The sequence below is a fragment of the Microtus oregoni genome, unplaced genomic scaffold (genome assembly GCF_018167655.1).
Source record: "Microtus oregoni isolate MIOR12 unplaced genomic scaffold, Mior012 000034F_ref0000314, whole genome shotgun sequence".
Taxonomy (NCBI): Eukaryota; Metazoa; Chordata; class Mammalia; order Rodentia; family Cricetidae; genus Microtus; species Microtus oregoni.
Window position 1 is genome coordinate 14,369,421 of NW_024543093.1, and position 26,315 is coordinate 14,395,735.

The 26,315-nt window shown below is 46.9% G+C and overlaps 2 protein-coding genes across 3 annotated transcripts in view; both read left to right on the forward strand.

The window, feature by feature from the left end:
• Positions 1-7,922, forward strand: part of Akap8l (A-kinase anchoring protein 8 like) — a 35,317-nt gene extending 27,395 nt beyond the window's left edge. For both annotated transcript variants that reach the window (XM_041630156.1, XM_041630157.1), the window contains 2 exons: positions 7,345-7,440; positions 7,552-7,922. In XM_041630156.1, coding sequence (XP_041486090.1) covers positions 7,345-7,440; positions 7,552-7,854 — 399 coding nt within the window. In that variant the 3' untranslated portion in view covers positions 7,855-7,922. The remainder of the gene's footprint in view (positions 1-7,344; positions 7,441-7,551) is intronic.
• Positions 7,923-8,029: 107 nt separating this feature from the next.
• Akap8 (A-kinase anchoring protein 8) lies at positions 8,030-25,652 on the forward strand. Its single transcript, XM_041630155.1, has 14 exons — positions 8,030-8,283; positions 10,246-10,284; positions 11,244-11,276; positions 11,735-12,014; positions 12,464-12,953; positions 13,341-13,470; positions 13,660-13,706; positions 15,104-15,137; positions 16,933-17,020; positions 19,188-19,329; positions 19,592-19,685; positions 20,687-20,817; positions 22,451-22,546; positions 23,698-25,652. Exons 1-14 carry the CDS (start codon positions 8,265-8,267, stop codon positions 24,136-24,138), a joined length of 2,064 nt encoding a protein of 687 aa, XP_041486089.1. The 5' UTR covers positions 8,030-8,264; the 3' UTR covers positions 24,139-25,652.
• The last annotated feature ends 663 nt before the right edge of the window (positions 25,653-26,315 follow it).

The window sequence follows — 26,315 nt, forward strand, 5'->3', positions numbered from 1 at the left end:
TGCTTTTAATATTTCCTTTCAACAGTTTCTCAAAGTGCAATTTATACCTAGTATAGTGGCATAGTCCCTTAATCCAAGTGCTCAGGAGGCAGAGGGAGGTAGATCTCTCTGTGAGTTCAAGACCAGCTTGGTCTAAATAGTGAGTTTCAGGCTGACCAGGGACAAGTTGACAGTTGTTTTTTAAAGCATTTCTATTGCATTCTTACTGCCTTTGGGTTTCTTCTGCATGGTGAGACATCAGCTTATAAGTGAGGATTTATTTTTCTCTTGTTGTTTTCAAGGTTTTTTTTCTTTTTGATTATGTATGTATGTATGTATGTATGTATGTATGTATGTATTGGGACAGAGTTTCTCTGTGTAGTCTTGGCTGTCCTGGAACTCACTCTGTAGACCAGACTGGCCTCGAACACTGAGATTCATCTGCCTCTGCCTCCTGAGTACTGGGGTTAAAGGCATGTGCCACCATACCCAGCTTAAAATGTATTTTTAGTTGCCACTTTGAAATATGATGAAACTGCCAGGCTGTGGTGACACCTATTTTGATGAATGAGTACTTAAATTATTCAGTTATATAAGGTAAACTGCTGTATGAAATCACTGTAAGAAAAGCTACATCTGCCAGTGGTTGTGGGTGGTGGTGCTGGCAGTGGTGGTGGTAGTGATGTTGGCGGCAGCACAGAAATTTAATCCCAGCACTCAAGAGGCAGAGGCAGGCCAGTCTCGGAGTTCAGAGCCAACCTTGTCCACTGAATGTGTCCCAGGACAGCCAAGGCTATGCAGAGAAACCCTGTATCAGAAAAAAAAAAAAAAAAAAAACCCAAAACTGACATCCAGTCACTGTTTCATGGATTGCTTCCTGTTTGCTGTTAGAGGCTTTTTGTTGTTTTTTGTTTTACATATGGATCAGTTTCCTTTGAATATCTTATAATTTAGATGTCTTAGAAACCACATTGTGACTGACCTCTCACCCTCCACATTGTAGCATCTTGTTAATCTTTGCTTATCTGTGTGTTTAATGACTAGCCACATTCTGTTTTGTTTTGTTTTTTCCTTTATATGGGTGTTGGAGTTAGACTCCCAGCCTTGTACATTCTAGACAACCACTGCACTATGAAATTACATTCCCAGGACAAGCCAAATTCTTTAGTGAGGTATTTGCTAATGATGTCTTTTTCATTCTTATGGTGAGAATTTGATGTTATCCTTCAAGGGAGGAAACGATGGACATATCACTGCTACCCCGAAATGACTGTGAATCACCTGTCTCTTTCTTAGTCACACCAGCTAATGAACTACATTAATTTCTGGCTGGTTGTTCTTTTGTTTTTAGCTGCTCCCTGGAATTTAACTTGCTCTCTAATTTGAACATTAACTTTGAGGTATGGCTCAGTGGTAGAATGTCTCTCTAGCATGCATTGACACCCTGAGTTCAGTCCTAGCTCCCATTTACCCCAGTTGGGACTTCTTACAGGGTTAGTCTTTGAAATTATTGTTTGAAATTTATTCTCAATCCAGGAAGGCTGTTCTTAGCTCTTATGCTGGTTCTTTGTAGCACAATCTCTAGTTCGTCTCGGATCTTCCAGGCGCCTTCTACATTCTCCATTGGTTTGAAAGAGCCTTCATCTTGAATGTCATTCTTGGTGATGAGGTTCATTCCTTTGGGAGATACTGAAAGGGTAGTCTCTAAGGGGCTCTGCCAAGGCTTGAAGAATGAAGGCAAAGAAGCACTTCTCTTTGTGTTACTCCTCAGCTTTTAGAAAGAGATGAGGGAACGTGAACTGGCTCTAGCCTGTCTCTTAGCTTCTCTCTCAGCCTGGGCCCTTCCTTTATGAACAAACCAAGGATATGTGGGTCCTTATAGTCTTAGCATGCTGTGCTCTAAGGCAAATACCTTGACTCTTAAGGACAGCAACTAAGCTGTTATCTCTTTATCAAGAATTGAGCCTCTGCAACAGGTAGCAGGGACAGAAAGAGAAATACAGTTGTTGCTGCCACTGGTCAAAATATTTTCTTCATTAAGCATTTCTTCATCTACTGTTTGTCCTTTGGAACATTTCCAGAAACTTAAAATGGTAGGTCTTATTTTCAAGTTTTCATCAGTTTCATTAGAGCTTGGAATCCACAGAGCCCTCAGCCTGCTGTTCAAGATGTCTGTCTGCTCTAAGTAACATTTTAAGCTGTTACTGTGCGTGTGTGTTAGTGTTTGGGAGGGTTGTGTAGGTTTGGACAGTATATGCTTGCACATGCATTCAGTATGCTCTGGAGGCTAGACGACAGCTGTAGGATGTCATTCCTTAGTCACTGCAAACCCCTTTCTGTCTGCCTGCCTTCTTTCCTTTCTTTCTGCTTTTGACAGTTGTTTGCTGGCCTAGTTAGACGCCAGCAAACAAAAGGCAGTTTTGAGTTCAGAGACTTGCTAAGCAGATTAAAACTTACGGCAAAGCCAATACAATTCAATATTTAAAAAGTTTACATGGGCCAGTAATTAACGACTAGATAGTCTCACAACTGTGTGTCTCAAAACTCAGCATTTGTTTAACTTAGTGTTAGGCATGCAGATAGGACTAGGAGATTCTGGTGAATCTCTTGGAGTTTTAGAAAGCTAATCTGTTATTATACTGACCTCTGTCTGGATCTGAGAAAGAACCTTATAGTTAAATAGTGAATAATTTGTCAAGGATAAGTAAAGTGGAATAAAGACCTGTGTTGAGCTGTCAAATTTCTGAAAAGAAAGCTTGTTCTCTAGAGCCCTTATGGAGGTGGGGGTGGGAGCTTATCTCACTAAAGTCCTCATGGAGACATGGGTGTACTTGTTTCTCTAGAGCTGTTACGGGGGTGGGGTGGATGCTTGTTTCTCTAAAGCCTTTTTGGAGGTGTGAGGGTCTGCTTGTTCTCTAGACCCCTTATGGAGAGGTGAGGGTGTGTGGGTGTGTTGTGTGTGCATGTGTGCTGAGATTGAGTCCAGGGTTTTACATTTGCTGTGCCATTGTTTCACCAAGTTACATCCCCAGCCCTGGATTTTAAATTTATAAAAAAAAAAATAGAATTGCTGGGCAGTGGTGGTGCATACCTTTAATGCCAGTACTTGGAGGCAGAGGCAGGAAGATCTCTCAGAGCCAGCCTGGTCTACAAAGCAAGTTCCAGAACAGCCAGGGCTACACAGAGAAACCTTATCTTGGGGGAAAAAAATAAGATTATAGACCTATATTTCAGTTTAGTAGGAAAATACTGATGCATTTTATAAACTTGTGGAAAAGAAAGTTGTATCCCTGCTTCATAGCATGTGCTGAATTCTAGAGACTTTAAATGTGAAAAATAAAAGATCAGGAGATCAGAGAGAAAATTAGATCGTGTGTTTACCTTGACTGTTCCAATAAATCTTCCTGAGCAGGCCAAGCACTCTGGAAGCTAAGGGAGTTGACCTTACAGAAACTCTGGACAGTTATTTCAGTGTGCACATCAGAGCACTCAGGGTTGGTTGCTGGAGGCCAGGGCAGCAGAAAAGCAAAGATCCTTTTTATCTGACAGCAAAGACATAATAGCAATGCCGAGAAGAGGCAGGTAAGAGGAGTCTGTTTTACCTGATCTGGCCTTGAATCTTTGGGCTCAGATAATCTTTCTGCCTCTGCTTCTGCAGTAGCTGGTCCTACATATGCATCCCACTGACCAGGTCAGGCTCAATTTTTTTCTGAGTGCTGTACAGTCGGTTGTTTTAAGGCTAGTGCAGCTATGTGTGAGTCACTGTTGGACTAGAGTCTGAAGGAGAAACTAGATAATCAGGCACTATCACTTGGTATTACTCATCTGGTTAGAATTAAAAGCACCAACCTGAAAGTATATAAGTTGTACAGTATTTTAAATATTTCTCATGTTTGGTCATTATAACCAAAACCTGGAAACAGCTGTGTTTCAACTTCTGGACACATAGATGGGGGAAGAAAGGACCTTAAGCTGTTACTTGCACACTCAGTCTGTTAGTAGATAAAATATATAAAGAGGACTAACGAGGTAGCTCAATGGGTAACGGTTGTTGCCTAGCCTGACAGCCCGGTTTGAGCCCTGGTACACACATGAAGGAAACAGAAAACCCTTTCATTCTTTCTTTGACTATCATGTTTGTACTCCTGCCTCTGAAGAAATGGCCCAGCATGTTGATGTGTCCTCCAGACCTGTGACTCAAATGTGATAGCGCATCTGCAATTCCAACATTCAGAAGGCCAAGAGGATATAAATTCAGAGCCAGTTCATAAACTAGGCATATTCATAGCTGGAAAGAGGGCTCAGCAGTTAAGAGCACTGGCTGCTCTTCCTTAGGTCCTGATTTCAATGCCCAGCAACAACCCAGCAGCTCACAACCATCTATAATGAGATCTGGTGCCTTCTTCTGGCCTGCAGGTATACATGCAAGCAGAATGCTGTATACATAATAAATAAAAATTAAAAAGAAAAAAAAAACTAAGCATATCCAAATTTTCCCACCTGAGGCTGAGGCAGGAAAATTGCCACAAGTTTGAGAAACCAAACTACACAGTGAGCTCAGGCCAGCCTTGCCTACAAAGAGACCAGCCTGGTCTACAAGAGCTAGTTCCAGGACAGGCTCCAAAACCACAGAGAAACCCTGTCTCGAAAAAAAAAAAATTATTCCAAAGCAACCAAATAAGCCCCCCAAAACACAATAAACTACCACAGCAAGACCAAGTCTTGCTGGGCGATAGTGGCACACACCTTTAATCCCAGCACTCGGGAGGTAGATCTCTGAGTTCAAGGACTACAAAGTGAGTTCCAGGAAAACACAGAGAAACCTTGTCTCAAAAACAAACAAAAAACAAAGGAAAGGAAAGGAAAAAGACGTTTTTTCAATAAAAACAAAAGGCCCAGACTTCACACCTTCTAGCAGGGCCTGATAGGTGGAGCAGTAGGGTATTATTTTAGGTAGAATGGCTTGCCCACTTCTCCACCAAAGAACATAAATGCTTCCAGTTCTTTACCCCTACATTTAGTAAATGTGCATATTTCTAATTCTTAAATTTAGGGATAGGAATTACTCAGGTAAATTTGTACTTCTGGTGTTTTCTGCCAAACAGCTTTCCAGAGTCTGTAACGAACTGATCCACCAGTAGAGTAGTGTCTCTGTTTCTTTATGTCTGAATCCTGTGGAGTAAAAGGATGCTCAACTTTTAATACAGTTTCTACTGGTAGTCCCAGTTTGTTTTGGTGTTTTTTGAGGCAGTCGTGGTTTTTGTGTGTGTGTGTGTGTGTGTGTGTGTGTGTGTGTGTTTTGTTTTGTTTTTTGATTTATTTATTTATTTATTTATTTGGTTTTTCGAGACAGGGTTTCTCTGTGGCTTTGGAGTCTGTCCTAGAACTAGCTCTGTAGACCAGGCTGGTCTCGAACTCACAGAGATCCGCCTGCCTTTGATTTTTGTTTTTTTGTTTTGTTTTGTTTCGAGATAGAGTTTCGCTGTGTAGCCCTAGCTGTCCTGGAACTAGCTCTTGTAGACCAGGCTGGCCTCAAACTCAAAGAGATCCACCTGCATCTGCCTTCCATTAAAGGTGCTGCAATTAAAGGTGTGCACCACCGCAGCCTAGCAAAAAGAGTCTTGTGTAGCTCAAACTGTCCTTGAACTGACCTATATAGTCAGGCTGGCCTTGAACTTGGGGTAGTCCTCCTTGCTGCCTCCTGAGTGTTGGGCTTACAGGTGTGCACTGATGGGGCTGATTGTATTTGTTTTTATACCTCTTTTTTTTTTTTTTTTTTTTTTTTTTTTTTTTTTTGGTTTTTACGAGACAGGGTTTCTCTGTAGCTTTGGAGCCTGTCCTGGAACTCCCTTTGTAGACCAGGCTGGTCTGGAACTCACAGAGATCCGCCTGCCTCTGCCTCCCGAGTGCTGGGATTAAAGGCATGTGCCACCATCACCCACCTTATACTCTCTTTATAGACAGTCTCCTTGAGTGTCGTGGTGCACGCCTTTAATCCCAGAATTTGGTGGCAGAGGTAGGAGGATCTCAATGAGTTTGAGGCTTGCCTGATCTACAGAGTGAGTTCCAGGACAGCCAGGGCCGTTTCACAGAGAAACCCTGTCTGGGGGGGAGGAGGGAAACAAACAAAAAAAAAAAACCCACCTCCTAGTGTGCTAGGACAATTTGCTCCTTGTTTTGTGTCTCTGTGTGTGTGTGTGTGTTTGTAAATCAAAGGACAACTTGAGGGACTGGTTCATATTGTCAGGCTTGGTAACACATGCCTCTACCCACTGAGCCATCTTGCCAGCCCCTTTATTATGGTTTTTACGTTTTACTTTTAAGAGGTTTTATTACACCTGTATTATGTGTGTACGTATCTGGGAACTGAACCTAGGGTTGCAGGAATACTAAGTAAGCAGTCTGTCACTTAACTATTATTTCCAGTGTTATGCCCAAATCTACAATCCCCGACAAGCCAAGGAAACCAAGAGTCCCGTATATAAAAACAAAAAACCTTTATTTTAATCAAGTTTGCAAACTCGGTCTCCCCACATATTCAACATATTGGAATAACCGGAGAGCCCCGAGCTCAATTAGAATAGGATTTTATAGTAGTAAAGGTGGGGGTGAGGAGTTTCTGAGGTTTTAAGACCCCTTATTGACTGACTTTCGTCTAGGGTTTCCTGGTGACTGTGCTCTGGCAGGTGTTTCTATTTAGTGCTTAGGATGCCAGGAATTTCCTTTGAATGGTCTGTTGGGTGGGGGTCGGGTGATCTCAGCTTGTGGTTTCTCCTGCAGCCCGGCTTCATAAAAACTATTTAGACTCCAGCCTCTATTGAAATTCATGGATGGCCAGAGTCCCAGGTGATAATGGTTGGAGGAAGTAAAGACTTAGATTGTCCTGGCTGGCCCTCACACCAGCTCCCTCCACCTTTTTTTTTAACTTTTTATTATTTTGTGTGTTTTGTCTGCATATATAAATGCTCACCATGCAAGTGCCTGGTTGCCTATGGTGGCCAGAAGAGGGCATTAGATCCCCTAAAACTGGAAATTGAACCTGTCTTTGAAAGAGTAGCCAGTGCTTTTACCACGGGCATCTTTGGGTAGCTGGAATTACAGCTTGTGCCACTAGGCCTGGCAGTTACTATAGTTGCTATGTAAACGAATCACATTTCACATACAGTAAATATGGTATGGATGAATGGAGCACTTCACTAAGATCAGATCAGTCCCCTAGTTCCCTCCAAGCTTGTAGAGCGACCGGACATTTATGTCCAATGCGAATTTACAGACACTAGGTCTAGTTACTGGTGAATCTTAGCCTCAACTGGGTTTGCTGGGCTTCCAGAGCAGCCTCACCAGCTCTGTTTGCCCCACCCATAGCTCATGATGGAACAGTCCAAGAAGTCCTCTCTCATGGTGGCCCGCAGTATTCTTAACAACAAGCTCATTAGCAAGAAGCTGGAGCGCTATCTGAAGGTGAGGTTAAAAGGTAAAGGCGCTGTTCAGCCCTGACCTCTTCGTGAGCCTGGTCCCCATACTGTCCCTGTGAATCCTTCCTCCTTTTAAGGTCTCCATCAATCTCTACAGGGTGAGAATCCTTTCACCGACAGCCCAGAGGAGGAGAAGGAGCAGGAGCAAGAAGAGGTGGACAGTGGCGCTCTGGATGAGGGGGCACCAGGTGAAGCGACAGGGCTCTCAGAGAGCGTGCCAGCACAGCCCCCGGTGCCCCTGGAGCCTGCCCCAGAGACTGCCAAACCGCCACCTCCGCCGCCTCCAGAGGAGGAGGAGGGCGCCGTACCCCTGCTGGGCGGGGCCCTTCAGTGCCAGATCCGAGGGATCCCGGGTCTCGACGTGGAAGACGACGAGGAGGGCGGTGGGGGTGCTCCATAGCCCATACCGAGAGCGGCAGGGCTCGCATGGCCGAGGCTGGAAGCCCAGCCCAATAAAGTGCTTTCCCACCCCAAGTCTTCATTTGTGTTGTTCCTGAGTAGCGAGGGCGGGCCCTGGAAAGTGTCCAGAGACTAAGTGCGCTTGCGCGCGGGTGGACGCGCTAGAGAAGCTCACGCGTGCGCGAACCTGGATGCTCTTGCGCACTAGCTTACCCTTGAGGCTCAACTCCAGAGCCTAGCAACCAGGAAGGCTAGGTGGGGCGGCTGAGGCGGGCTCAGTTGGAGACCAACCAATGGTAGTGCTAGGAGGAGGGACGTAGGTCCTTCGTTTTCAGTAGCTGACGGCACGTTGAACGCATGCGTTCCAAGGGACGCTAAGAAAAGGGTCTGCTGGCGGATCGCGTCGGAGACATGGAGCAAGGCTACGGAGGTTAGTACGGGCTACTGTGCACGCACAGAAGAAAGACTGCCGCGCGGCGGTACGCGGGCCTAGCGGGCGGTCGGAACGCGCTCGCCGCAGCCCGCTCCTGCGGAGCGTCTGCCGGGACGCGCGCGCGGCGCTTATTGGGCCTCCACGCAGTCGCGGGGGAAGGCGGCTGAGGCGCCGAGGTCGAGGGTTTCTGGAGGCGCCTTGGGCCGGTTTCACCACTCAAAGCTGGAGGATCTCGGCCCGGCCCAAACCCGACTACCCTGGAGGTCTCAGTCCCGCCTTCTCTTCCGAAGACGCCACAAAATGGCGTCCCCAGGGGCGGGGCTAGAGCGCGCGGGGGTGAGGTCCGGCCAGGGCCGCGGCGGCCGCGGGCGGAGTCCCGGCAATTCGTCTGCCGCCGGCGGCGGCCGTTGAGCACGTGCCCTGGGCCTTGCTTTCCCAATGCCCAGCGGTGCGACCCCTCGGAACGACCTGGCCGGGTCTCTGCAGTGTGCGCGGTATGTGCTGCCCCTGGGAGGTGGACTTCTCCAAGGACCGGACATTGAGGGTCAGGTACTGCGTGGTTTTGTGCAAAACCTGATGTTCTCCAACCAGGACTACAGATTAGCCGTCCTCCCAAGCGTCACTTTACTGAGGGACTGGAGCGCTTAACTGTAACATTACGGTGGCCTAGAGGGACCAAGGGATGGCCAAAGCGGAAACGTTGCCTTTCCTAACTTAAATTTTTAGCATCTTTTTGCAGTTAGGCCTCATTTTTCGAGCGTTAATCTCTAGAATGTGAACCTCCGGGGAGGCCTTTACTCTGGGCCGAAATTTACGTGCAGGAGACAGTTGGAACCCAAGGAATGGGATTCGAAATGGGCTCAGGGAGTTGTTGGCAACTTTCAGCTGCTGGAGAACGGAAGGATCTTGAAATACCTGGAAATGGACTTGGCAGAGACCTGAGATGTGATGAGCACACGGACATCGTAGTGCTCTTGACCATTCAGATCCTAGATGATTCAGATACCTGTCAGAACCCTGCTCTGTGTTCCTCAGGTTAGGGAACTTCATGGTGACCCCACTTTCTACATACCAAAAACTTCACATACTCTGTTAAAATATTAACAGCCTCTCTGTTTTCCTCCTCTCACTGACTGTTTGATGGCAGCTAGAAAGACTAGTGTCTCACAGGGACACAGTTTGTACCCGGAGGTGGTTCACTGTTTGTTACAAGGGCTGCTTGGTTAACGGGGTGAGGCAGGGACAGGAAGCCATAGCCTGCAGAGGCGCAAAGCAAACTCTTCGAGCAGTTAAGTTCCCTGAGGAGCTTCAGCTCTCTCAGCTGTTAGTAAGCAGTTAGGTTTGGCGGTACTTGCTGAATGCCTGTTCTGTCAAGGCATTGAAGGGACTTTGTTAATGATGGGTGAGGGGTAGTCTGGAGAGAGAGAGAATGGTTCACTTTATCAAGGTGAGACTGTGCCACTGTGGAAAGCTGTGAGCTAGGCTGCAGGGACACAAATGAAGAGAATATAATCCCCTCCCACCCAGATGGGTGTTGTTTGTAGGGTAGATAAGGAATGCTGGGGGTAAGGCTGAGGATCAAAAGCCCAGGACATTGTTAGTTACATGAAAGCCAACACTACAATGATGTCACTAAATTCCCAGCTTGTTTCTCGGTTATGTGGCGTTTCTGGCAGCAACCTGAGCTGTTTTCCCACTTATGTGGTGGCTGCACCAGGAGGGTGGGCACTATGGCCTGATGCTGTGTAGCTGGTCCTGTGTCCTCCCAAGTGTAGCGCCCTCATTTTTCTGCCTTGACCTCAGTTCAGCCAGGTCAAGTGTGATGGTCTCCAGCTGTAGGATGGGTGGCATTGTCAGTTGCCACTTCTGACAAAGGAAAACCCTTTAGATTGTGGGAGATTCTCAGAGCCCACATTTTCTTAATGGTGGATAGAATCTTGACACGTGATCTCTTCACAGGCTATGGGGCATGGAGTGCTGGACCTGCCAACACCCAGGGTAAGTGGTTTCTGCTTGGCGAGTTGAATCATGGGTTCCCCCACACTGGATGCCCCTTTGTAAAAGAAGCCAACATCTGCCTTCACCAGGGTATCCTGCCTTGCCTTCTTCCCTTTCTCCAGAAGACTACTCTGTTGTGTACTGCAAGGGAGTAGAGGCTGGTTAATCAGTAGAATGTATCACTCCGCCCCCTCTCACTACTCGGTTTTCTTTTAAAATCTGGAATGAACTCAGTAGACATTGCAAGTGGCACCAGGTTTGGGCCCCAGTAGCACCCATCCACCCCTTTTAGTCTGTGTGTACAAATTGCACATTTTCTTATATATTTGGTATGTCCTGGAATGTGCTTTGTTTTGGGAGTACTTTTCCTATCACCATTTAGAGAGATAAAACCTGTTTTTAACTCAAGCACTGTACAAAAACAGTGGACTAGATGTGGACCAAGTTTTTGTTCACCCTTGTTGTGGGTCTAAAACCTGCCCCACACTCTACCCCATCCCAGGGCACAAAGGCTTCCCCCTTTTTTTTCTTTTTCTTCAGTCGTAGGACATGTCCCTAGCACCTTTGGAGGGAAGCCACTTTTCTGTATACCATTTTGTGTCCCAGGAGGTGGTCTCTGAGACACCCATGCCACATAGTATGCTATTGTTCGGATGGGACTGATTTTCCACTCATGTCCTGTTGGTATGATTGGCTCCTGGTGAGAACTGGGCCAGACTGACCACTCGGTTGGCACTGTGGTGTAGGTCGGCATCCTGGGGTCTGCTGTTTCCCTTCCTTTCCTTAGCTTTCAGGGGAGAAGTCAGGCTGGCCTGGGAGAGAAATATTGGTATGTTCTGTACCTGTTCTATGAAACATGCCAAGGACCTCTGCCACATTGTCACAGCCTGTCCTCTGGTGAAGTGAGGTGGCAGCTGTCCCTAGGGACACTGAAGCCCTTCTGTCTTGTTTCTCTTAAGGTACATACGGAAGCAGTGTGGCCAGCTGGCAAGGTAAGACCTTATGAAAGGGGTCTTGAGGAAGCAAGTGAAGCTCTGAGAGCCACCCAGATGGGCTGAAGTACAGGTCCCCAGTTCCCATCCTGGCTGTGTACACTGGGTGCTGAGTATCAGTGCTGGAGCTAGGCTGTCCTGAGGGGGAGTTTGAACTTAGAGAGGGATTGTGGGTACAGTGCAAAAACTGCAGCTCTCAAATGTCTTTGTCGGTACCCTGAATTGCTATTCCAAGGTTCTTAGCTGCCACTGGCTCTGTTTAGGGAACAAATCCTACTGTCTTTAGTGAAAGCCTGCTAGTAGAACACCTGTGGCCCCCATCTCTGGTCTTGATCACTTGTATATTGTGGTTTGATGTTGGTGAATCTTTCTCTACAAGACCAAGAGTGCTTCTGTGCACGATGTCATGGGCAGCCTCATGTTCTGAGGTCTGACATAGTTTCTCTTTCTTCTGACAGGTTATGACAACTACAGCTACTACAACGCCCAGAATACGAATGTCTCTGCGGGAGCGCCTTACAGTTATGGCCCAGCCTCGTGGGAGGCCACCAAGGCCAGTGATGGTGGCCTGGCAGCTGGGAGCTCTGCCATGCATATGGCCTCTTTTGCACCAGAGCCGTGCACTGACAATTCTGACTCGCTCATTGCCAAGATCAACCAGCGTTTGGACATGTTGTCCAAGGAAGGAGGCAGGGGTGGGACCAGCAGCGGTGGGGAGGGCATACAGGACCGAGACAGGTGATTAAACCTTTCCTGGTGGAATTACTTTCTGGCATCATGAGGTGGGAGTGGGTACCAACTCTTAGAAAGACGTCTTTCCTGCTCTTGTGTATTAGACAGGAGTTGGGCCCTACAGGGAGTTAGGGGTGCTGTAGTAAGACTTGAAGACTAAACTGTTGGCTGATTTAGTTAATTCCAGACTTTGTCTTCATCTGGCAAGAGTTCATGCTCTTTCTTGTTAGCAATGTTTGAATGAGGTCTTGGGCTGTTTTGCCTTCTGGGCATTTAAATGGATACTGGGTGGTTTGGTTTTCTGTACTGAATCTAAGGGGGTGGTTTGGTTTTCTGTACTGAATCTAAGGAGGTCAGCTTAATGTGAGGTTAGGCTGAGGACTGATGATTGGGTGGCCCAGGTGGCTTAGCCAGTACCCTGGCTGCTCCTAACAGGTTGTGTACTTCCCTTGCAGCTCCTTCCGCTTCCAGCCGTATGAGCCCTATGACTCCAGGCCCTGTTTGCCTGAGCAGAATCCCTATCGCCCCAGCTACAGCTATGATTATGACTTTGACTTGGGGGCTGACCGCAATGGTAGCTTTGGTGGGACATTCAATGACTGTCGGGACCCAACACCAGAACGGGGCTCACTTGATGGCTTCATGAGGGGCCGGGGCCAGGGCCAGACCCGATTCCAAGACCGGAGCAACTCCAGCACCTTCATACGCAGTGATCCCTTCATGCCACCCTCATCGTCCTCGGAGCCCCTGCCTGCTGCCTGGAATGAGCTGAACTACGTGGGTGGGCGTGGTCTGGCTGGGCCCTCCACCAGCAGGCCACCTCCTTCCCTCTTCTCCCAGTCCATGGCCCCTGACTACAGCATGATGGGCATGCAGGGGGTGGGCGGTTTTGGTAGCACCATGCCTTATGGATGTGGTCGGTCCCAGACTCGGATACGGGATTGGGTAAGTTCACCAAGTTATGTCAGGTCTTGCTTTTTCTTCCTGGCAGCTTTATTGAGGTAAAAGCTGTGTGCCTGCCTGTACTGTGTGACGCTCTTACTCCCCAGTGTGCCGTTCGCTATCACTAGGTTTACACCACTTGGTTTAGATCATCTCCATCAGTTCATCTGTCACAGAACAGGGGCGGCCTGAGTCAGCCTGGTGAATCACATGTGGCTGTGCATGTCTGGCTTCTTCAAGCATGACACTGACTCTGGACTCCAAATGTAGTACAGTTTACTTTTTAAGGCTTTTCCTGCCTGTGTTCTTTGTTCTTACAAACTTTGATCTCATCTGTGGGGCACTTACTGGCCCAGGTTAGCTTTACATGGCATGTGCTTGTATCTGTAGCCCCGAAGGAGAGGGTTTGAGCGCTTTGGACCAGACAGCATGGGCAGGAAGCGGAAGCAGTTTCCATTGTATGAAGAGCCAGATGCCAAACTGGCCCGAGCTGACAGCGAAGGAGATTTATCTGAAAACGGTATGCTCTGGGGACCGCTGTACCGGGTAGGTTCAACATGAGTAAGTTGCCTGCTCAGACTTGATATGTGGTATTGTTTACTGGCAACTTTGTCCCCTGTTGTCAGTCTGGTCAGTGAGCTTGGGAGCATGATTATGCTCTGGGGGCCACCACCTAGGGGCTAATACTTCTGTTGCCTGTGTTTGACAGATGATGGAGCTGGTGACCTACGGTCAGGAGATGAAGAATTCAGGGGGGTGAGTTCACCACAGATTCTTTGTCTCTGGGGTTTCTTCTGTCCTTTATCTTTCTCTACAGAGGTGAAAATAGCTGTATTGATAGACTCAACCACACAACTACCTATCTCTTGAGCACCCTGTAACAACTCTTACTCTCTCCTTCCCCACTCCCTCTCCTCTCATACATTACATCCCAACCAGTTGTCCCCCTTCCTACTTTTCCTCTTCCCCAGAAAAAGGTCCCAAATCATTGTTCTTGCTTTTCTGTGTTGACTGTAGCCATCAGCCTTCTAACTGTAGGACTCTGTAGGGTGCCGCTGGCTCTGTCTGCAGCCTGTTGTCCTGATAGCCAGTCACTGGGGAGTGGCTGCAGAGGCCAGTTCTCAGGCCACACCACATTTCTGAGGAGGATAATTTTCTTTCTCTCTGTATATGGAATTAGAAAATTTCTTCTAGGTACTTCTGACAGTCAGGTGGAAAGAAGGGTGAGGGTGGGCTAACAGGTCTTCAATAGCTTTTCTCTTCTGGGTGGCAAGAAATGGAATCCAGAGCTTAAACAGTGCCCTTCAAGTGTTCTGTCACTCTCCACCTGGCTCTGCCCAGCCTTGACACTTTTGTGAGAGTCTTGCTTGTTCCCAGTTCAGTTGACTTAGCTCTTGATGGTGGAAGTCTCTGCACATCTCTTGTCCAAGGCATTGACTCTGTTTAGATAATCATCGGATCTCTATTTATCCTAATTTGTTAGAATGCTAAATACACTTGGAAATTGGGAAAGCCTATTTCCAATCAGTGTTGGAATTAGAATAATACAAACCAGAGCTGCTTCTCCTACTAGTAGACTATATGGGATTTGCTGCTGTCACCCCCCCCCCTCGCTCTCACACACACACACACACACACACACACACAGACTCCTCCCCCCTTCCCCCTCCCCGAGGCAGGTTCTATCACTTTGGAGAGAACTAAGTTAGTGACTTGGTAGTCTTTTTTTATAGTCTTTTTTTTTCTTCAATAATTTATTATTTCATGTGTATAAAAGTGTTTTGCGTGCATGCCTGATGTGTCCTTTGGTCAGAGGTGTTAGATGCCTTGTAACTAGATGTCCAGATGTTCGTGAGCCACCATGTGGCTTCCAGGGATTGAACCCAGGTCTTCTCCAAGAACAACAAGTGCTGTTGACCACTGAGCCAACTCTCCAAGCCCCCTTTATAGTCTTCTAGTGCCAGTGAATCATAACAGAGCACTTGGGCTCTGCTCTTTGGCTCTGAGGTTTCCCTTATACTGCCTCATTTCCCAGCACCACAGCAGGCCAAGGTCTGTGGTGAGACCACACATTAGGTATTAGGGCCTAGGCTGCTTATAGAGAATTTTGGAACTTCCACCTCACTGCCTGACATTGCGTTGACCTTTTTTAGGAGGATGAATTCAGTGACTCCAGGAAACAAAAAGGTAGGCATCACCCAGTATCCTTTGCAGCCTTCCTGTCTGACCCGCACTCACTGCCAAGATCCATGGCATGGTAGAGGAGTTGCAGCTGTGCAGTGGGTCTACACTGTGGGAACCACCCCCAAAGCTTTGCTCCAGTCTTTGGGGCAGGATTTGCTTGAAAGAATTCATTTGCCTCCGTGGATATAGATATAGGTTATAGGAACTGGGGAGCCCATCTCTGGGTATCACCAGATACCCATGGTAGGAAAGTGTATTTCCAAAATCTGAAGAGAAAGAGGCCCCTTTTTTTATTCCCTCTTCCCATATTCTGGCCCATCTTTGCTGTTCCTGCCATCTAGTTTTTTGGTTTTTGGGGGTTTTTCTGTTTTGTTTTGTTTTGCTTGTTTTTGTTCTCAATCATCAACCTCAGTGTATGCCTTGGCCTTTGCCAGAAATACTGGCAGCTTTGATTGTGTGGACAGAGAACAAATACCTGCTGTGGTTGGTCTTGAGGTTGCGAGAGTGACCTGTAAGGTGCTCTCAGGCCCAAATCTCAAAAGCAAGAACAGGTCTTGTCAGTTCTAGGGCAAGAGACCCAAGAGCCCAACAAGGTTATACCGCTAGGGTGACTCGGAGAAGCCGCCTGCTTTGCAAGGCCTTAGATTCACTCTGCAGCCACTTGGTCTTTCTCCATGTTCTTGTGGGCCTGTCCTAGCTGATTTCCCTCCATGATCATAGGCTGGCCTTCACCCCTTATGATGTGCAGGCCCTTGGCTCCTTTAAAGTTCTTGGGTTAACTATTCCTCAGATGTCCCCACCCCGCACATTAAAGTTTTGCCCACAGCACGGGATTCCTCCCCAGCTTTCAGCAGATCATGCAGCCGGGTAAATGCTAAAGCAAAGGTGACATGTTTGTTGCGCACAGGTCCTGCTACCCAACCGGGATGACTATGCTATTAAACAGCAGTCATAGTTTCAGGCAGTGACCTCTTGCCAAAAGTCCCACACGTCCTTTTGAGAGGCTTCTGAGCAGCGCACGCCGGTCGCCATCTTCGTGGGACAGTCTCGGGACTGGCATCAGGGGTAGGGGTTACAGTTCAGATGCTTATACAACCTTTTTTCAGCATCCAGCCCTGAGCCTGGGGATCTGGTGTGGTCTCATGCTGAGATACTGGCCACAGGGCTCTCCTGGGAGCTATGCCAGCCCAGGAAATGGATGGGAGGACCAATTGGTCTCTTCCCATTTTTGTTTCTAGGATTGCTTCCCACTCAGCCTTGGGAAAGTCCAAGGTTGTTGGTTTTCTGAGTGGAAGATAGAGATCGGGCCAGCAAGGACTGTCAGACCTGCTGAGTCCTTAGTTCAGGTGAGGCCAACTGGACGGTCACCACAGCCCACCTAGAGGTGGGATGGAGGGCGGCAGTGCAGCTTAGCTTGCTTTATTTTCTGAGGCCTTCAACTTCTGCCTCTGTGGGGTTATTTGCTGCGCTTTGAGTGACATGGGAGAAGACCCAACAACAGAGTGCTATATTGGACCAGTAGGCTGGGACAGAACAGACTAGGTGGCCATGAGTGGGATGGGCCTCTGCCCATCAGGCCATGGGAGGAGTGAGGCAACTCCTCTGGGTTCTCATCAAAGGTCCTGGTACATAGGAGCCTCTAACAGCTCCTCAGTGCCGTGGGGTCCTGGCTCTGCCACAATAAAGAAATGGAAGATGGGCACAAGGTGTGGCTGCCAAACTGCAGCATCCAACTTGGCCCTGGAGCCGACCTTGCCTGTAGGCTCCTCAGTGTCTCGAGGGAACTTTTCTGTTACAGGAGAAAAGGAGGATGAAGACGAGGATGTGAAGAAAAGACGGGAGAAGCAAAGGAGGAGAGACAGGATGCGGGACCGAGCAGCTGACAGGTAACAGCTGACAGGCCAGTGAGGCAGATTGACAGGCTAGGTAAAGAGTCTGGGCACTGTCTACCTCCCCAAGCTTACCTGTCCTCCCTCCGTAATGCATAGGAGTTTGGTTTGACTCCAGCTGTCAGGAGCTCTTAGCCAGGTTATTGGGAGGTACGACTTAGAGAAGTGTGTGAAAGGTGCATGTAGTTAGCCTTCTGGTTTTGCTCCAAGAATCCGCCTCAGAGACCACCATCTTTCCTCATTGTTGGGATTAGGGCCTTTATACTAGGACTGTGGAGGTCAAATGTGCCCATCAGCAGGCCGAAAGGATGCCCAGTCCTGTCTGCTGACTTGGCATTCAGCCTCCCAGAAAGTGACCTTCATTTGACAGAAGTGGCAGGGGGAGGATGTCTTGGTTCTCTATCCAAATCTAGTCAATCTCTGGAATTCAACAGAGTGAGAATATAGGTGTTTGAGATTTTGCTGGCCAAATTTGTCTCAGAATAGAAGAATGGTAAAATGCCAGACCCATAGAGTGCTGTTGTAATAATACACCATGGGTCTGTCTGTCATGATTCATTGATTAAGCAGCTACTGGCTGGAAATCAGAGTCGCTACATTAGTGTTTGTTGCTTCTTACATAACAGGTACTCTGACCTACAGAGCCATCTCCCCAGACCAAATGATTTCTTAAATTTATTATTGATTGCAGGGTAGGGCATGTGTTTATGCAGAGGTGTGTGTGTGTGTGTGTGTGTGTGTGTGTGTGTGTGTGTGTGTGTGTGTTCATCTGCCACAGCATGCTTATGAAGGTCAAAGAACAGTTTGTACAGGTTGGTTCTCTTTCCATCCTGTGGTTTCCTGCAGATCCATGTGAGTCTTTTAAGCTTGGTGTCAAGTGCCTTTACTCATTGAGCAATTTCTCCAAACTACTATCCTTGGTTTTAAGGCTCAGGTACTACCACAATTTTCCTGTGCAGAGAAATGCTTAGCAAAAGAGGTCCTAACAGTAGAAACTAGGAATCGACAAAACACAAAATCATCTTTTCCTAGAAGTTCACCAAAACCTTTGATTTGGATTGGTACAGTGGGTAAAGACAGTTGTTCCACACCAGTTGCCTGAGTTTGATTCCTGGGATCCGCCTGGTAGGAGAAAGCCAGCTCTCACAGATTGTCCTCTGAACTCTGCACAAGCACATGCTCCACTCCCCAATAAATGAAATTTTTAAAAAGTCATTTGGTCTGGGGTGATGGTTCTGTAGGTAGGCGCACTTGCTATGTAAGCATAAGGACCTAAATTCAAATCCCCAGCACCTACAAGAAAAGCTCATCATAGCCATGTACATCTGTAGCTCAACGCTAGGGGTTGGGGGTGAGACAAAAGGATCACAAGGGTTTGCTGGCTGATAGCCCAGCTCCAGGTTCAGTGAGAGACCCTGTCTGAAAGGGACGAGGTGTAGAGTGATAGAGCAGGGCGTCTAGCCTCCTGTTGTTTGTGCATCCACACACATAAGCAAGCAGATGTATACACCCCTTGATTCAGAAATGATGAGATGGTCTGGGTGTCTTCATGCCAGAGGGAGAGGTGACATTTTTGTTGGGGATAATACCCATTGCATGCCAGGTAAATGCTATAATAACTGAATTACATCTGTGTCCTCACATCTTATATTTTTTTGTTTTGTTCTGTTTTTAATCTTCAATCTCAGCACTAATGACCAAGGATTTCAAAGAAATTTAAGATTGTTAGAGAAATCTAGGCATGGTGGTGCACATCTTTAATCCCAGCACTTGGGAGCCAGAGGCAGGCAAGGACAGTCAAGGCTACACAGAGGGGGCTGGGGAGGGGGATATCAGAGAGTCCCCACAACTTTTAGTAGTTTATCATCAGCCCTACCTAAAGGACCTGTGAATGTTTCCATTTCTTTTATCACTTTAGAGAGTTCTTTTTGGCCCGGTATGCTACTGGTGGAATAGTTTTCAGAAAATATTTGAGAGGCTGTACGCTCTTCAGACAGGGACCTACAGTAATGTCTGTTTCCTTGCTGGGTTCATTGCTCAACACCTAAGAGAGAGACTGGGAGGCGCTCTTTGAACGCCCTTAAGGACCAGAAGAACCCTGTTTCCTGGGTGCATCTCTGTGCTCAGAGAAGAACTAGTGATTCCTTTCTGTGTTGCCTTCTAGGATTCAGTTTGCCTGTTCTGTATGCAAGTTTCGTAGCTTTGAAGATGAAGAAATCCAAAAGCATCTGCAAAGCAAATTTCATAAAGAGACATTGCGGTTTATAAGTACCAAATTGCCCGACAAGACAGTGGAGTTCCTCCAGGTAAAGTCTTCATGGAAAGCTCTGCCAGCATTAGAGCCTTCAGAGGATTACAGGGAATGAGAGACCTAAACATAATCCAGTTTCTTTCCCCAAATGGAAACTATTGTATGTGTTCCTGTGTCACAGAGTGATGATAGTTCTAACCACGGCGAGTTTTGATCTTCGAGCTGCCACACTAGAATCTTCTCACCCTTTTGAGTAGTCAGAAAAGTCCAGATAGTGTGTTCTTGTTTCATTTGGTGGCACCTTTCCATCCTTCCAGGAGTACATCATAAACAGGAATAAGAAAATTGAGAAACGGCGCCAGGAATTGTTGGAGAAGGAAAGCCCTAAACCCAAACCAGATCCATTTAAAGGTCAGTTGTGATCCCAGTGTCCAGATTATTCTGGATGCTTTTTTTTAGAGGACTCGGGTTTGATTCCAGTCCAGTTGATTCACAACTGTCTGAGATCCAGTGTCCTCTTTTGGCTTCTATACATAGACAAGCATATAGACAGAATACCTGTACACATAAAATAAATAGATTGAAGAGGAAGAAAAATAGACGGTGCAGAGGCTTGAACAACTCTTCTGTGTTGCAGTACTTAACTAGCGTGCATGAGGCCTGGAATTATTTAATCCCTACACCATAAAAAACCAGTCTAAGCCGGGCGGTGGTGGCGCACGCCTTTAATCCCAGCACTCGGGAGGCAGAGGCAGGAGGATCTCCGTGAGTTCGAGGCCAGCCTGGTCTACAAGAGCTAGTTCCAGGACAGGCACCAAAAACTACAGAGAAACCCTGTCTCGAAAATTTAAAAAAAAAAAAAAAAAAAAAACAGTCCAGGAGCTGAAGAAATGCCTTGGCATTCACAGCACTGGCTGATCTCCTAGAGTTCCTGGATATGATACCCAGGACCAACATGGCAATTTACAGCTGTCTGTAACTCCAGTTCTCCTGGCCTCCTTGGGCACCAAGTACACATGTGGTGAACAGACATATGTGCGAGCAAAATGCAAGTCTTAAAAAATTAAAAAAATACAGTGTAATGCCAGCCTAGGGCTACCAAGAATGTGAAGCCAAGTCCTGTGGGGAAAGCACGGGGTGGAAAGGAGCCCTGGGTGCAGTGAAACGAGAACGAAGCTGTATAGCCTCTCATCAGAGCGATGTGAAACCCCCCGATGTCGTGTCGACAGCTGGAAGGATGAGGTGTGGGCATAGCACCCCACAGTGGGGCAGGTCTCCTGCAGGGATAGTTAGGAGAGTGGGTTCCAACCTCTCACCTTCTGTCCTCATGATGACCTTAGAGGGCGGCATGGGGATAGTGTGGACCTTGCTGGGAAGGAGGAAAAGAACTGTTTATATGGGTTCCATTCCAGGGATTGGCCAGGAGCATTTCTTCAAGAAGATTGAAGCCGCACACTGCATGGCCTGTGACATGCTGATTCCTGCACAGCACCAGCTCCTCCAGCGGCATCTGCACTCTGTGGACCATAACCATAACCGAAGGGTAAGTCTTGTTTTGATTCAGACTGGCTCCTGGAGTGACCGACTATTGATATTGTCCCAGGAGTGCTTGCGTTACTAGCAGGTCCTCAGTGAGCTTGTCGTCTTACTGTATCCATCACTCCCAATTCTATTAAAATGCAAGTTGAAATGTAACTGTTACTCCACCTATGTGGAGGAGGCTGAGTTGAGAAGCAGGCTTTTATTCTCTCTTGTTCGTTCTCTCTCTCTCTCTCTCTCTCTCTCTCTCTCTCTTTCTCTTTCTCTCGTTTCAGACAGGTTCTCATGGGGTAGCCGCCATCTGACCTGGAACTCAAAAACCCACGTGCCTCTGCCTCCCAGAAATTAACAGTGTATATCTCCACACCCATCTTTGCCTTATTTCGAGGTGGGGTGGGGGGTAGAAATTTGGTGACTGGATTGGCTGTATATAGTAGCTGAAATTCTGAATTGAAACTGGGTTTCTGTAAGGTGAGGCCAAGGGCCATTCAGCAGAACTCAGTGGCTTGGGGGACCAACCTGGGTTTTGGTACTGGTTTGGTTTTTCCTTGATGATGAAGCTGAGTCTAAAGGCAAGGTTTAAACCAGGGGTTAGCAAGGTTTTGTTGTTGCTGTGTTTCTTTCATAAAATGTCTGATTGTAAATATAGTTTGCCTTCATCTCTGAATTCCATAGTCACAGATTGAACTAATGGAGGATTGAAAACATTTAATAGAGGAATTGCAACTATACTGACTGAACACACTGCAATTCTTTAATGTTCCCCAGCCAATACCTTACCATAGCTGATAGCACAGCCTTTGTTATGTTAGGCTTACAAGTTAGGCTTAAAATACAGGGAGGAAATGCATAGATCCTGTACAAACACCAAGACCATTTTATAGGACATTTGGATGTCCTGCCTCCTAAGTGCTGAGATCAAAGGTGTGTGCCACCACCGCCCGGCCCTAGTTTCATTTCCCCCCTTTTTTTGGTTTTTCGAGACAGGGTTTCTCTGGTTTTGGAGCCTGTCCTGGAACTAGCTCTTGTAGACCAGGCTCGTCTGGAACTCACAGAGATCCTCCTGCCTCTGCCTCCCGAGTGCTGGGATTAAAGGCGTGCGCCACCACCGCCCGGCTCTAGTTTCATTTCTTAACTGTGATAAAATACCCCTAACCAGGGACCCCCTGAGAACACAGCCCACAGAATCAATGGACCACCGGGACTCAATGGGGGCTCTCAGAGATCAGAGAACCTTCAGTGGATCTGAGCTGGGTCCTCTCCATATATGTTATGGCTGAGTAGCTCGATGTTCTTGTAGGAAATAACCCTGACCATAAGCAACTTAGTGAAGAAAGGTTTACAATTCCAGGTTGTAGTACATCGTTTCGAGGAAGTCCAGGTGGAGCCTGCAGCAGCTGTCACTTTAGATTAGAGAGAATGGATGCATGCGTGCTTAGTGATCAGCTGGTTCTCTCTCCTCTTATGTACGCAGTCCGGGAGTTGGTGCCACCCCCTGACTCAGTACAGCATTGAGACTTTCTTCCAGGTGGTTGGGTTGTGTCAAGGTGACAGTTAAAGTAGCCATCACATATACTGGGTAGTTTCTGGTTTCTCTTGGCTATTTTACAAAGCCTACTTTTGGTTGCCTTTTGCAGTTGGCTGCTGAGCAGTTCAAGAAAACAAGTCTCCATGTGGCTAAGAGTGTTTTGAACAACAAACATATAGTGAAGATGCTGGAAAAATACCTCAAGGTTTGTATCTGTGACTCTAGTGAGCCAAAAAAGCCTTGGAGGGGGTGGTGGGAGATTTATATGGAATGTAGCCAGAGTACAGTGACCAGCATTTATTTCTGAATTTTTACTATTTACTTGTTTGTTTATATGTTTTTTTGAGTTTTGTTTCCTTCAGGACAGGCTGTCCTAGACCTACCTCTGTAGACCAGGCACATGTCACCATTCCTGGCTAGCATTTCTGAATTTTGAAAAAAAAATTGAAAGACATTAAAACACAGAGGGCTGTCCGGGTGGTGGTGGCACACGCCTTTAATCCCAGCACTCAGGACACAGAGACAGGTGTATCTCTGTGAGTTCGAAACCAGCTTGGTCTATTGAACAAGTTCCAGGACAGACACCAAAGTTACAGAGAAACCTGATCTTGAAAAACCAAGAAAAAAAAAGAAAAAATACCAGGAGGGCTGGATCTGTGACATTGGGCTTTCTAGAGACTTGCCGGTCTGTGAATGGGGATGTGGTGCTGCTTAGTAGATGGCCACATCACGCCATGCAGACACCAGAGAAAGCCATGGTTGTCTAGCTGTGAAGTACTGAGCAGATGCTGATGGTGCGCTTTGTATAAAGCATCCAAGCTGGGCGCAGTGACACATCCGTCCCGGCTACCCTGGAGCCAAGGAAGGCCTGGTCTCATAACAAAACAATGAAATAAACTACAAATGAAGTTAAAAGTGCTTAAAAATGTGGTGGCACGTACCTGAAGTACTGGCCCTTGGGAGCCAGATGCAAGAGGATTACTGAATTTGAGGCCAGCCAGGGCCGTAACACCAGGCTAAAACTGTAGGTAGGGTCTCTGGGTGGCACTAGTGGTGGAGTACTTGTTTGTTAGCATATGTGAGAACTAGGATTTCATCCCTGACACTCCCTTCCCAAAATGTGCATGATGATTAACAAATGAGGGGCCATGAATTTGAGGACAGAGGGAAACATGGGAAGAGTTGGAGCAAGGAGAGGGGAAATGGTATGAGTACAGTACTTCTGTGTGTGTGAAGTTCTCGATAAATAAAATGAGCTGAAAGCTGCAGTATGCTGTGCAGACTTCCTCAAAACCACAGCTCCTCACAAACTGGGCCTCTGGCTCTAGCACTGATTTGTGTTTTCTCTTGGTTCAGGGTGAGGATCCTTTTGCCAATGAAACAGTTGATGTTGAGACAGAGGGAGATGACAATGCTGGAGGGAAGGAAGAGACTCCAGAGGAAGTAGCTGCAGAGGTCTTAGCAGAGGTGATCACAGCAGCGGTGAGAGCTGTAGAGGGGGACGGAGAGCCAGGTGCAGAGCGTAGTGAAGTTACAGCTGAAGAGGAAGGCCCTGTGGACACAGCAGACACCAGTAGTGACCCCCACACTGAAAAGTCGCTGGGAGAGCAGACCTGTGAAACAGCGTCTGAAAATAGGAACACCGAAGACAAGGCTAGAAGCGAGGCCACTGAGGCCAGAAATGAAGCATTCATAGTGGCAACAGAGAGCACCATACCTGTTACAGCTATCCCAGGAATCATGGACGATGAAATGGAGCAAACTGATGCAGACTCTAAAGATACCCCCACGGAATGACCTCTTTCTCCCTGTTCAAAGGGATGTGTTTTATTTTCTCTTTGATTTATAAGCAGTACTAGGGTGTGTGTTATTTGGTGGAAAGACTCAGCCGTTTCCTTCCCAATGTACCTCAAGGGCTGATGCTGTACAGTGGATGGCTTCCCACCTCTGTTAGAATATGAAAAGAGGTAAACATTTTTTCCCAAGTGGCCTTTGGCTGTCTGCACTGCAGTTAGACTAATAAAGTAGATCTTCCTGATGCTTGGTAAATGCAGCAACTGACAGAATGTGGGGTTTTGTTTTGTGGTGTTTGTCTTTTGCTTGGGAAACAGCTTGATGATAGGAATATAACTTGCTCAAGGTTTTGTTTTGTTTTTTTTTTTAATTATTTAGGGGTATTCCCTTATTTACCTTCATGGTATGTGGGACATTATGGTTCAACCATCCATGTGGGTGAGAGCTTTTCAAGACACTGTAGACCAGGCTGGAACTCATAGAGATCCACCTGTCTGCCTCCTGCGTGCTGGGATTAAAGGTGTGCACTGCTATTGCTTGGCGACATTTTTTTTTTAATTCGATTCATTACTTTAACTTTGGCATTGAGATAGCATATTGCTTGGCCCACACTGACCTCGGAACTCAGTCCTGTCTCAGCCCTGGAATACTGGGACCGTGTGTATACAGCCATGACCAGCTGGATTTTGGTTGTTATAATGCGCTGTATTCTCTATGTTCTGTCTCTGTCATAATCACAGCATTGGCCTTGGCCTGTGCATGAGGTCTGAGAAAGCCCCTGGAGCTTTCCATAGGCTGTGCTTGCTGATCAGTTTCATGTTTTGCCTTTTTTGTGTGTGTATGTGGGGGGGGAGGTCGAGACACAGTTTCTCTGTAGCCTTGGAGCCTGTCCTGGAACTCGCTCTTGTAGACCAGGCTGGCCTTGAACTCACAGGAGAGCCACCTGTTGCCTCTGCCTCCCGAGTGCTCGGATTAAAAGCATGCGCCACCACTGCCTGGCTCATGTTTTCCCTCTTTGTGTACCATCTCACCATTAATGCAGGATGTTAGTTTTGTTGTCTCTTAATTCCGTTATTCCCACATATAAGTTTTTAGGAAGAAAGCATGAAATTATTCCATTGATGGAAAACACATATAAATTCCCATAGATGGGCTCTATCTGTAAAAACTCATAGTTAATGAAGATATTTCCATTCCAAGCAATAGTTTGGTAGTTCTGAATCTGAAAAAGGAAGGCTTAGTATATTTAAGGTAGCATGTACCAAGTTTTTATAGGATCAGAATGATTTTTTTTTTCCTTTTGAAATTACAATGCTGTTTCCATCCTTGGACGGTACACAGCTCACATCTTGGAAACATCAGCCAGTGGTGATTATTAATTATAAAAGAGGCAATAAAATACTGTAGAATTCCATCAGCACTTCTGTCAAGGAGCGTTACTGGGATATGAGATGAACTTCAATTGGAATATCAATGTCAAAACTTAATAAGCAATAAAGCAATGCTACTGAAACATTTCTCTTCATTGCTGCTCAGATGTGGTCTGAAGAGTGTTTGTTCTGGGAATGGAACCAAGGGCCTCATGGCAAGCGGCATTTATTTTTCTTAGATTTACTTATTTAGTGTGTGCACATGAACGGGCCATGGTGTATACATGGATTGCAGAGGACTGCTTGCAAGGAGACTCCCACCGCGGGTGAGCCCGAAGGATCCAACACCTTTCAACAGGCTGGGCAGCCGGTGCCCACAGCTGATGACGTCTCTCCAGCTTTGTTTTTGACACAGTCTCCCTATGCAACTCTCCTGCCTCAGCCTCCAGAATATTGGGATCATCGAATAAAAGTTGGTCTCTATAAACCAAGCTGGCCACAAACTCTAGAGACCACCTGTTTCTGCCTCCGGTGCACCACCACTGCCTGGCTTAAGACTTTTTAGTTTTTTTTTAAGTAGGCCTGCCATTGAGAAAGGTGATTTTCAGTGTGTATTTCTGCGCTCTGTCAAACTGCATGGGACGCTCTGTCAAACTGCATGGGATGCTTCATACTTTCGTGTGTGGAAATAAGTAAGTTCATTCTCCAAGATGAATAATTATTTGGGTTGAAAAATGGGGTCGGGGGGAGGTGCACACCTTTAATCCCAGCACTTGGGAGACAGGCTGTGAGTTTGATATCAGTCTGGTA

Excerpts from the sequence above, each read along its gene's own strand:
- Akap8 (XM_041630155.1), top strand. Across the intron at positions 13,471-13,659 it reads AGGAGATTTATCTGAAAACG|ATGATGGAGCTGGTGACCTA; the intron begins GTATGCTCTGGG and ends TGTGTTTGACAG. Across the intron at positions 15,138-16,932 it reads TGACTCCAGGAAACAAAAAG|GAGAAAAGGAGGATGAAGAC; the intron begins GTAGGCATCACC and ends TTTCTGTTACAG.